This window comes from Jatropha curcas, chromosome 8 (genome assembly GCF_041381405.1).
Source record: "Jatropha curcas cultivar XTBG-Jc1 chromosome 8, XTBG_Jcur_1.0, whole genome shotgun sequence".
Classification (NCBI taxonomy): Eukaryota; Viridiplantae; Streptophyta; class Magnoliopsida; order Malpighiales; family Euphorbiaceae; genus Jatropha; species Jatropha curcas.
The window spans coordinates 798,127-810,855 of record NC_143158.1 but is presented as its reverse complement, the minus strand read 5'-3'; the positions used below and the strand labels follow the sequence as shown (position 1 = coordinate 810,855).

The 12,729-nt window shown below is 33.2% G+C and overlaps 2 protein-coding genes across 2 annotated transcripts; one reads left to right on the top strand and one right to left on the bottom strand.

The window, feature by feature from the left end:
* Positions 1 to 4,206: 4,206 nt before the first annotated feature.
* Positions 4,207 to 7,845, top strand: LOC105637583 (putative receptor-like protein kinase At1g80640). Its single transcript, XM_089724854.1, has 10 exons — positions 4,207 to 4,545; positions 4,889 to 5,068; positions 5,190 to 5,440; positions 5,524 to 5,656; positions 5,743 to 5,806; positions 5,892 to 5,988; positions 6,138 to 6,240; positions 6,999 to 7,117; positions 7,203 to 7,292; positions 7,447 to 7,845. Exons 1-10 carry the CDS (start codon positions 4,392 to 4,394, stop codon positions 7,606 to 7,608), a joined length of 1,353 nt encoding a protein of 450 aa, XP_089580980.1. The 5' UTR covers positions 4,207 to 4,391; the 3' UTR covers positions 7,609 to 7,845.
* Positions 7,846 to 8,048: 203 nt separating this feature from the next.
* On the bottom strand, positions 8,049 to 11,813 carry ASP5 (aspartate aminotransferase 5). Its single transcript, XM_012221074.4, has 12 exons — positions 11,603 to 11,813; positions 11,387 to 11,460; positions 11,105 to 11,182; positions 10,688 to 10,882; positions 10,498 to 10,536; positions 10,323 to 10,412; positions 10,135 to 10,243; positions 9,941 to 10,050; positions 9,562 to 9,705; positions 9,224 to 9,390; positions 8,843 to 9,107; positions 8,049 to 8,384 (listed from the first exon to the last, which is right to left on the bottom strand). The coding sequence occupies exons 2-12, from the start codon at positions 11,456 to 11,458 to the stop codon at positions 8,253 to 8,255; spliced, it is 1,401 nt and encodes a 466-aa protein (XP_012076464.1). The 5' UTR covers positions 11,459 to 11,460; positions 11,603 to 11,813; the 3' UTR covers positions 8,049 to 8,252.
* Positions 11,814 to 12,729: the final 916 nt, after the last annotated feature.

The following is a 12,729-nucleotide window of genomic DNA, read 5'->3' as shown; positions in this document are numbered from 1 at the left end:
ATTTCCTAATTAACACTATATCTGAAAGATGAATTTTAAAAAAATGACGAAAATTATAAAGGAAATGTTTCTTATTTTTCTCTCGTAATTCTAAACATTTGAGCCTATTCAATTATGAGAAAAAATAATGGCTATAAAAGAAAATTTTCACTATTAACTAGATAATTATAAAATTACCTTAAGTTCAATATTTTTCCTTTAGCAAATAGATGTTGGCTATAGAGAATAACATTATAATTTTTCTAATATCATTTTGTTTTTTTTTTCTACAATTCTTCCTTTCAAAATAAAAGAAAATATACTCTATTTTTTCTTCTTTTTATTTTATTTAACACAAATATAAAGCGAAGATTAATTAATGAAAGAAAAATACAATTCTCCTTAATTCTTTTTCTCTCTTATATTTCTTTTCCCCTTTTGCAAACATATAGTGTAAACTGTAAAAGTTTATTTTTGAATAATTTTGCGTTGAGAAAGTTATTAGGGCGCGTGAGAACGGAGTTGGTGTGGAAAGACCCCACCAAACCCTCGGTTATGGAGACTGGGTTGTCTCTGACGTGGGTGCGATGCGACAGGCAGCATAATTATCCAGGACCTTAATAATGCTCCTTCTATATTACCGTAATTACAAAAATGCCATAGCCTATCCGTATTACATGATCGGATAGCACCAAGTTGCCCTTTCTTACATGTCATCCAACCGTTGGACCAAACCCACTTTTATATTTATATATTTTTTTATTTTTTATTTCTTAATATTCTAAACGCTATAGTTTTTGAAGGTTTTTCCAGTTCAATTTAAAGCAAATCTGTCTGAATTAGTAATTGCAAACTGAAAAGTTAAAGGAATGTGTGAATTACTTGCAGGGACCAGAGGCAGAAAAGTCAAACAAGTTTGAATAAGGTTATTTTAGGAATGAAAAGGCCGACACGTACTGGAAACTCAATCGTCAATGAAACCGCTGAAGGAAGTAACTGAACCAATCAAAAATGGCATGCACGTGAATAGTTGGTTTGGATATTTTAGAAATTTTAAAGAGAAAGCGAGGGGCATATTACAGCTGAGAAAAGAACGTAGGTCCTGGTTTTCCCATGACAGCTGGACAAAGAGGAACGGACAAGTGTCTTGCATCCAGCGGAATGATGTAGACGTCAAAAAAGACTAAACGAAACCGACTCTGTCAGGTCAACCGACTTCGCTTGAACCGCGCTCTATGTTCTAGACGAAATGAACTAGCCACAATCATAGGCCCCAACCAAATTGTAACAAAAATGAATGAGGTTGCTTAGGCCCATTATCTATATTGGGCCTAAACAAGTGGGCCATTTCAAGAAAAGTTGGAATCTTTCCAATAAGCTTAAGAAATTTGCTTTCTTTTATTCGACATAATAGATAGCTTTGTCTTTGGGCACAGTGGGATTTGTTCACCTAGTAATGGTCCTCAGCTCGAGACTGAAAGCAGATTCCATGGAATCTAGATTCTAGCCTATGAAAATAGCAATAAAGAAACCAATAAAGACACTTTGGTCCATTTGGTTATTTCTTTTGACAACTCTTGCTAAGGTTTCAACTTTTGATTTCTTTCGATAATGATAATACTTTAATGCTAATCCACAAATTTAAAGAAAATTTTCATGAATCATAATCGATTATCTAAGTGGAAAGTAACATTTTTAAATTTGTAATATGGATTAATAATTATTTAAGATAAATATAATATTTTAAAAATATCGATGACAATTATTCATACACTTAATCATATAAAACTTTCACAAAATAAAAAAATAAAAAATCAAATTAAAGCAAAAAATGCATAAGCTGTTTCTCAGCCATGTTAGCTGAATTTGTCCTTTAAAAGGTATCATACGAATTATTGTCCAAAACCAAACAATCTTAAATGTCTAAAGCCTCATGGCTTTTAGCATTTGGAGCTTCTATCAACTTTTTTTTTTTTTAATGTAATATTAGAATTTCATTAAAAAACTTCAAATCAATATAAATATTACATAGAGAATATGACCTATCTCTTGAAAACCAGATATAGAACAAAAATTATAAAATAATTATTTTTCGATAATCTAATAAAAAATCTTAATAAAAAATAGAAGGTAAATTTGAAAAAAAATAGATAGATCTTCAAAAGTTGTTAATTAGATGAATTCCTGAAATCTTCTGTACATAGCTAATTATTTATGAATTAGTTGCTTATGAATAAATACAGAGAATTTGAACTACTAAATCCAATGGAGAAACAGACAGTATTATCAAACTTTAAAAGACGAAGATCATCGTATGATTGAAAAATTCATCGCAAATTGCAATCCGTTCAAATAAACAAAACAAATGCAAACAATAACAAAAAAAAAAACTTCACATAAAATGGAGAGACCATAAACTCTACATAAGATGAAGATAAACACAAAAACATATATAACACGAATCTATAACATAATAGACATAGATCTGTAATTTATTTAATAAAAAGACATAAAAATTTGTAACAAAACTAAAAATATGAAAGAGGGGCTATCATAAGAAACAAGAATCAATCATTTCGAAATAGCATAAAAAAAAATATTAGAGAAGAAAAAATTATAAAATTTATTTCACATTAAATAATGCAACTTAATTTCTCAATTTATTAAAGATTGTCCTCTTTTTATTTTTTATTTTAATTTTAATTATCTAACTGCATTTTTTATGTATTAATTAAAAAAAATAGAATAGCATGATTTTTAAAAATTTTATATATTATTACAAATTTTCAAAAGAAACTTTAGCATGTAAAACCTTCATTGTCCTGATCCGGACACTGTACTAACCTTTGGATCTTTTGATTGTATTTTACTGGTTAGTTCAACGGGGCCCGGATGATCTACTCCAATTGATTGGTGGTGATATTTCTTTGATGATGACGAAGGGCCTCAGATTGAGGGGAAGAACAAGAACTGAAGAAGGAAGGAATAATAGTAATAATAAATAAATAAATTAAATAATAGTATTAACAGTAATGAATATTGGAAAAGGGACCCACATGGGGCCACTAATCCACCGGCTGTGACCTGTTTTGTATTGCTAATTCTCAAACACACTATTTACCTAACACGTGAGAAGTGTATTTTATTTTTTGCAATTAACTTTATTATTTGATTGGCCTAATTATTGGTATATATGATTTAAGAGGATAATTGTGAAAATGACAAGCTCTGAATTTTGAGTGCAAAATACTTTTGTTTCAATTTTTTTTTTTTGGCAGTTGTCGGTGTCATAAAAGAGCATCAAGCTTTTATTCTCCTTGATGGATGCATCTGCATCACATTATTATTATTATTATATTTAATATTGTATCACTATTTCCAAAATCAAAAGTTTTAAATTAAATTATTAAATAAGTGAAAATTATATTGTAAAAATAATTAAAATTTAAAATTTATCGCTTTTTATAAAAGTTGAGACACGAATTAAATTACACCTAATTGGCATGTACTAGAAAATATTAGATTATTAATGTTATTTATATACTAATGGATATACCTGACCCAGCAACATTTTGTTTGTTAGCCGCCATAATTGAAAAGCTGTTTCCAAGTTCACTTCATCAAGATAACAAAGACATAATATAGGAAATTTCTGAATAATGCTTGTAGAGTAAAATTTACTTTATAGAAAACATAATTTTTTCTTAATCAGAAAACATAATTTTTTTTTAGTACAACCTTAAAACTTTAAAATGTACATATATCTAATTACAACGCATTGAATGAATTAATAATTGAAAGCAACTTGAAATTACAAATATTTTACATTTTTTATGTATTATTATTTAATTTTTTTATTATTTATCGAAAATTCTCTCGTCAACAACTTTAATCAAATATTTTTTTTTCACTTTAGTAAAGAAAATAAAAAGAAATTGGTCCTTTTGTCTTCCATTAATACTCCTTTATGTGGACTGTGAGTCTACAACCAGCTGGCTTTCACGATTCACAGCTTTTTTTTTTTTTTTTTAAATAAATAAACAGTTTCTTATTTGTTTATCAAAAAACTAAAACTAACACACATGATTGGTGTGTTGACTGTGCAGTGTACATTTGCCCCACTCCAACGTAACTAAGCTTTTGCCGCTGCCACTTTCTGTCCTTTTACCTTTTGCAGGCATAAAAAACACAGTAAAAGTAGTGTAATTTCCTTTTTTTTTTTTTTTCTTTCAATATATTCATACAAATACAAGCCATTCCAGAATAGAAGATCCAAAATCCATAAATTTTCATGGGTTTTCCAAGTTTTTGAGATCTCTCCTTGTGTCCTTTTTGAACCCACAAGGCAGGCAACCAGGGGCCTAACATATCTCTATCTCCATGTGTTTTTTGAACTTGCTAACGAACAAAAAATGAAGCTTTTGCTTCTTCTTCTCCTTCTTCTCTATATACCCACTTGTATTTTAAGCTTCCGTCTTGTATATGCTTTACAGGACCCTTTTGTTTCTTCACCGGCTTCCTCTCCCATTTCCCCAATCTCCACTTCCATGGCTGCTTTCTCTCCAGGTACTGCGCACGCCCACACACTCTCTGTGCTGTCTATTGCTGCTTTTAGCAATTAATCCCTTTTTTCTTTTAAAGATGTACTTTTTCTGGGTTGGTTAGAGTTAGACTCTATTCGAAAATTCAAATTTCCAAAAAGTAGTTTCAAATCCGGTGCAATAAACACTATTACTGACATAATTGGTAGTTAGTTGGAGTATAAATTATTGGTTAATGACATGATTTGATATCAAAATGTTAACGTTTTCTTCTTTTTAAAAAAAATCTCAAGATTTTATTTTTATGATTCTTTCCATTTTCTCAAAGCTTGAGCTTAAACGTGCTCCTATATGTCCCTTGCTACCAGGAATTCAATTGCAGCTAGGAATGAAAGAAGACCACCAAAAAATGAAGTTAGATAGGAAAGTAGCCATATTGCTTATTGTTGCTTGTGGCATTCTTGCTCTAATAGTCCTAGCCTCATTGTTTGGTTGTTGCATTTACTATTGGAAATTCTCTCAAAGAAAGAAAAAGGCTCGGTGCTCAGGTACCTTCTTTTGCATTAGTACTCGTCTTTGTTTTAAGGTTATTATTAATCTTTATGTTAATTATATTGCCTAATATTCCTTTGTTTTGTTTCTTTCTGTTTTATGGTTCTAAATATGAAGATGTTGAGATAGGGGTATCCGTGACACCATTCTTTGATAAATTTAACTCACTGAGGATGGTTAGTAACAGGGGATCTGTTTCATTGATTGATTATAAGATACTAGAGAAGGGCACGAACAATTTTGAAGACGACAATTTATTGGGTAAGGGTGGATTTGGACGTGTTTATAAAGCTATATTGGAAGAGAACAAGCATGTTGCCGTCAAGAAACTAGACTGTGCAGGTGAAGATGCACAAAGAGAATTTGAGGTATCCTTTGTTTTTGTTGGATTACATCTTTTTTATTTTCAAGTTATTCTGCATTTTTGTTGATTCATCACTTGGAATTGCAGAATGAAGTGGACTTGTTAAGCAAAATTCATCACCCAAATATCATTTCTCTTATGGGATATAGTGTTCATGAGGAGATGGGCTTCATTGTTTATGAACTGATGCAAAATGGATCCCTTGAAGATCTATTGCATGGTAATACATATTTCTTCATCTCTTTTTCGATTGAGAATTTGTGCCGAGGAACAGTATGATATCTATTTCCCCGTGTTTGATTATAGGACCTTCTCGAGGATCTTCATTAAGTTGGCATATGCGATTGAAAGTTGCTCTAGATATAGCAAGGTATGTTTATTTACCAATATATTAACTTCTTCGGATAGTTATTTTTGTATCTCATAGTATTTCTTTATGATCAATTGTTGACCAGAGGATTAGAATATCTACATGAGTTCTGCAAGCCAGCAGTGATCCATAGAGATCTGAAATCATCTAATATACTTTTGGATTCTAAATTCAATGCCAAGGTATATAAAAAAGAACAAGAAAATTATATTCTCTTCTAAGCTTATCTATCTATAACATTCATCATATTAAACAAATGATATTATTTATTAATCTTTTTCCATAAGGTTCACTAACCTGCTCTCTTTCTCTCTGATTTGTATGGTTTCAGCTATCAGATTTTGGTCTTGCTGTAGCAGATAGCTCACAAAACAAGAACAAGCTCAAGCTTTCAGGCACTGTAGGTTATGTAGCTCCAGAGTATATGTTGGATGGTATGGTAATTAAACTTGTTATATCCTTAATTTTGGCTTTGAGGGATGTTTTGCATTAATTTGATAAGTCAGTTGTTAATATTATCATTCTCAGTTTCTAAGATACTACTTAACTATCACAGATTAAAAAAAAAAAAAAAAAAAAAAAATCTCTCTTAACTGAACTAGATTGTTCATTGGGACCCCTGCTCACTTGCAATATTTAATATGATACTGTTGATATTCATAATTATATAATCAGTACTCCAACAGACCAAGTTGTCTCAATCCACATGTAGTGCCACTTCCTAGCATCTGCACTAATTATATTCTTTAATCCTAACAGCCATGATTAAACTAATTTTCCCCTTCCTTTTAATTTATAAATTCTGAAAAATTGGCTTAATTTCAAAGATGATTTTTTTTTTTTTCCAAAAACTTTAGGTGAGCTAACAGAGAATAGTGATGTGTATGCTTTTGGGATTGTGCTTTTGGAGCTTCTACTGGGCTAACAGCCATGATTAAACTAATTTTCCCCTTCCTTTTAATTTATAAATTCTGAAAAATTGGCTCAATTTCAAAGATGAATTTTTTTTTTTCCAAAAACTTTAGGTGAGCTAACAGAGAAGAGTGATGTGTATGCTTTTGGGGTTGTGCTTTTGGAGCTTCTACTGGGCTAACAGCCATGATTAAACTAAATTTCCCCTTCCTTTTAATTTATAAATTCTGAAAAATTGGCTTAAGCTCAAAGATGAATTTTTATTTCCCAAAAACTTTAGGTGAGCTAACAGAGAAGAGTGATGTCTATGCTTTTGGGGTTGTGCTTTTGGAGCTTCTACTGGGAAGAAGACCTGTAGAAAAACTGGCACCAGCTCATTGCCAATCTATTGTAACATGGGTAAGTCTTATTATGATCTACCAGGGAGTTCCTTTGGGATTGGGAGTGATCCAATATTTAATGCCATAGCCTACTTTAAATGCAGGCCATGCCTCAGCTCACTAATAGAGCCTCCCTTCCCAACATCGTGGATCCTGTGATAAAAGATACTGTGGATGAGAAGTATTTATTCCAGGTTTGTTATCTGCAAGTCATTAACTTTACTAGGCATGGGGTAATTGAAACCACAGTAGTTTGCTCCTTTAGACTATTAATCCGTTTGTATTATGAGATAGACATTGAATTATTAGAATATTAAGTAATCTCTAAGAGGATTATAATCTGTGCAGGTTGCTGCAGTGGCTGTGCTGTGTGTGCAACCGGAACCAACATATCGTCCGCTCATAACAGATGTTGTGCACTCTCTAGTTCCACTTATTCCTGTTGAGCTTGGAGGAACACTAAGAGTTGCAACACAAGCTGCAACGCCTCGAGGAAACCAGAGTGACTAAACAAGTAGACTGTTTTGTGATAATGATGCACCTTTCCTTTTGTTTTTTCCTTCTTTTTTCTTTTTATATAAATCCATAGATCCATACCACCGGACTTGCTTATGTGCATATCGTTCTTGCTGGGAATTTGGGTTGTCTAGATGATGGACACAAGATTATTTTGAATTTTGTCCACGTTTGTAAATTGAAGCGTTGTTAGATAATTAATTTTATATAAACTTAAAGTATTCTCAAAAATCTTTTGTAACCCTCCGCCCATCATGTGGCTTATGAATCTCGAGCATCAAGATCTCAGCATAATTTGCTAAGTACTCGTGTTGTGTAGCAAGAAGAAACAGGGTCAGGGGGGCCGGTTGGCAAAAGTCAACTTTTCTTGTTCAATGCAAGGTCACAAACATCAATAGATAATAGCAAAAAAATGTTTAGGGAGACAAAAAACGAATTAAAAGAACAATTTTATTTGAGCAATATATGCAAATACATCAAAGTCCTTTCCACTGCAGAGTCTATAAAACTGTCTAAGTAAGAACTATTATTACAGATATTTCTGACTGAACTTAAATTTATTACAAGATGTAAACATTGAACTGGCCCAAAATTTTTCAAGCTTTGCTTCTATTACGAGTATGTTATGCTCTATCATTTCAACTAACATTATGGTATGAATCAATAATTGCATCTGCAAGATATTCACATTTGGCCAAAGACAATCCAGCCAAGGATATCCTTCCATCCTTTGTCATGTATACATGCCACTTATTGGTCATATTTTCGCTCTGATCAGACAAAAAAAAAAAAAAAAAAAGGTAATACAAAGATATTAGTAGTCTAGGAAGAAAGTCCAAATCGTTTCATCAGCAAACATTTGAAATGATTCCAGACATGTGCAGACCCGTCGCAGATACAGAACTTATATAATCGTGGAAGTTGATATGCAAACACAAAAATAGGAATTAGATTTATCTTTGATAACCAATTCTATGTTGAATGATGGAAGAAGTATGCTATATTTGTTGCAGTGGAAAAGTGGAAGGAAGGGAAAACAATTATAGGAAGGAAGCTCCTTGACCTCAACTCATGGAGGATCCCAATGTTCATCCTTTCTGTTTGAGCATATTATTACCTTTCTTCCCAACTTGGTTAGATTCAAATAATGAACAATATGTGGAATTTCTCTCGATAGAATTATCCATTTTTACATGAGCATGCAATATTAAGTTGAGATAAAATTTACCTGAGTTTTGCTCAACCCGGTGAATGAGAACATGCCTATCTGCTTCAGTATGAAAGACCAATCCTTCCCACTCTTATCTTTTGCAGAAAGACTATCAAACAATTTCTGTCTCACACCTTTTATCCTTCCAGCCATCATCTCCATCTCTGCTTTCCATTCATTGAAGAGAGTTGGATCCCCAACAACATTGGCAACAATCCTAGCACCGTGTACAGGAGGATTTGAGTACATTGGCCGTGCAAGTCTTTTCAGTTGGCTCTTAACCCTGAAGTTTAAGGGAACCATAAAAGAGTTTTAAGCAGGTAACATGATTACAAAGAACATTACATCAGATTCACCTAGAAGTGAACAAGAATAACAAAGCAAATTGATCAATGGCACCTTGCTGCGGCATCTGCTGATGAGCATACAACATTGATTGCCCCAATTCTTTCTGCATATAGACCCAAATTTTTGCTATAAGACTGAGCAACTAGAAGCTCCATTCCACGTGCAGCAAATAACCTCACTGATGCTGCATCCGCATCAAGGCTTCCACTAGCAAATCCCTGAAGAACATTGAAGAGGGAACTAAATACGAATCCTAGATAGTTTTTGAAAATTTTCACATCTTAAAAATCAAACCACTACATGTGCACACACATGCATAATTGCATATCACACATTTCCCATTCACCAGGAAAAAACCAAAGTTGTAGCCAAAATTATGCAATTTGTACCTGATATGCAACATCAAAAAATGGAATGTGGTTCTTCTCTTGAATTACATCAGCAATCATTTCCCACTGTTCAGGAGTAGGATCAATTCCAGTTGGGTTGTGAGCACAGCCATGTAGCAAAATAAACGATCCTTCAGGAGCTGCCTGAAATGCAAAAAACAATGCATAAATTAGAGAAATTATCTTATCTAAATTTAATCATTAACAAACAACTAGAAGAAAGCAATATTCAGGTGCATCCCTCAAGACCGCTTCCCCCAGTGTGAAAGAGAGGCAGTAAAACATTTCTTAAAATATAATGAATACATAGCAATACCAATCAATCAATGCAGTACCAGTCAGCAATATTCAGGTTTAGCATTAACGGTCAAGATCTAACCTTTATGTCTGATATCATTCCCTCAAAATCCAAACCAACTGTCTTGGGATCATAGTATCTGTACTCAGACCATGCCACTCTAGCGTCATTGAAAATATTCTTGTGATTACCTGCAAAATGATGTTATTAGCCATAAGACTTGGTGCTCCTAATGCAAATAGTATAGAAATTGCATAGAAAGTAACATTACACACCCCAAGTTGGAGATGATATCAGGACTTTAGCCCCAGGAAAATATCGCTCGATGAGAGCTGCAGCTAACCGAAGAGAACCAGTACCTGAAAGACCTTGGACTGTTGCAACCTGGAATTTTCTTTTACAGAAGTTAGAAATGACCAACACAAGTAAATGTCTTACAAAAGAGTCCAATGTCTTCACATACCCTTTGTTGCTCTATCACTGGGTTGTCAGCTCCAAATAATAACTCTGCAGTCACCTTGTTGAATGCAGCCAAACCTTCGATCGGCAGATACTAAATGATATAATCAACACAAGACAAGTTAAATTCAAGTGAGTATGAATTAAGATCGTGCAAACATTTGAATACATTAGGATACCTCTTTATATTCACCCCTCTCCAGCATAAGATTCTCTGCCTACAGAATTGAAAATGTTTCAGTAAAATTAATCTAACTTATATATGGCAAAAGAAACCTATACTTGGTTCCGTCTAAAACAAAGGCAAAACCAGATTGTTATTCAACAAACATTACTATCTACTAAATTGACCGAGAAAGGTAAGCTAACCTTCTTAACAACATTGAGAACATAAGGATGTAGCTCTTCAGTTCGGTAGGCCCCAACTCCAAGGTTGAGTTTCAAATCATTTGTGTCTGCTCGAAAAGCTTCTGATACACCAAGAATTGGATCAGGGGGAGCCATTGTTATACCTTCGAAACGAGATACATTGACTGCAATAGCCATAGATATCCTTCCTGGAGACTTCATGTGAGAAACGAAAAGTTCAGATCCTGATACTAAGGCAAATAAATTTCGAATCTTACAGGCTATATTTATAAGATCAGAGCCAATGATGAATTACAGGCCATATTTTTCTAATGAAAATCCCATCGAGAAAGAAAGAAAAGAAGAAGAAAAAGAACATAATTTAATGATCCAGATCAAAAATAAAAATAAATTTAAGATTTTTAGATTAACTTATACCTTAGTGTTCCTAAAGCGATTTGCTTTCTCCTTGTTAAACCATGTAGTCAAACTGCCAGTTCCATGCCTCACCTTTCCCTAGGAGAGCACAATAACTACTCGTGATCCACACCATAAACATCCATCGAAAAGAAAACATTTTGGCTCTAACATGAACTTCAAGTCTCAATAACCAACCGTCACAGTCAAATGCACTAAAAAATTACATTTTCCACCATTTTCTTAAAAATCCATACTCGAAAAAGAGCTAGAAGAAGAATTGGAGAGGGAAACCAATTATACCTTGAGAGTCTCATGCACGGAAAGCGAAGCAGAAGGAGATGTGGAAGCTAAAGAAAGCATTGAAGAAGCCATATCTAAACCAAAAATGAATACAGTTGAGTGATTAGATTTTGGATATAAAATCAAACAGCGTCAGCTAGTTTAAAAAACAAAAACTGTGATGAAAATAAAAAACAAAAAAATTGGAGAATGATCTAATGGCAAGAATTAATTAACCTTAAAACCGTTGGATTTGATTGGCCTGCTCACGGTCAGATCGAGAAAGAGGAAAGTTTGCTGTGGGCGATGGCTCCAACGGGCCTGTACTGCTAGTTGATAGTTCGTTATGTGAGGGGTTTAGCTACACGAAGCACCTGAGACGTCTTGGTACGGAGGGCAAATTTGGGTAAATAACTATGTAGTCACTCTATGAGCATGGCCATCGGTAAAATTGAATCACTGTTGAATCAGAGGGGGTGAATTTCTATTACTGTTAACTATACGTCGTTTCTGTCGCCGAACGACAACGCAACAAAAATTTGAACGACCGACGCGCTGGATTAAGGTGACGTGTCTCTACATCCTCTGTTATATTAAGTACACGTGGTATAAACCTAAAAGTAGGCAACCGGTCGTCGAACAACCGCGTCTAACCTTGGTGGCTTGTTCATCTTTTCTCAATTTTTTTTTACCAATTATTGGACAGCCCAAAGCCCAAAAACAACCTCTTGGCCCAATCTGTACAAAAATCTTAGTTTCCCCATCTCCACCTGTCTTAATAGTATTTTATTTTTGCAATGGCATGCATTAACATAAATACGAACTAGACTGTTGTTTGATTTTTTTTTCATTAAATTATTATTCGAAAATTTTAATATTTAAATATATTTCATAAAACAAAAACATTTTCAACAATCTAAATAATAATTTTAAAGTTTTAACAATTATAAACATAAATAATTTTTGGAGTTCCGCATTTGTAAAATAGAAAATAGGAATTTTATACAATATAGTGTATGTCCATGGCTAAAACATTTTAGTCTATCAAACCATTAAGTTTAACTTAATAGACAACAAAAAGTACTATATATATATTTTTTTAATAAAGCTTTCTTTAATTATTTTTTAGGCTTTAACGGTGGAAATTTTTTATTTTTCTATTAGAACTCAAGTGAGGAAAATGATGGATCTTAGATTACTTTGTCCGAGAGGCCCATCTGAAAGCCCAAATAAGCCTTATGGTAATCGATCCTTTAAAAAACTAGCAGCAAATCCACAACCTGTCCCTGGAGGAACAAAAAGAATTCGGATGAGATTGAGAACCATTCATCTCGTGCTTCAGACTCTGGCCTTTCCTCCGAGCA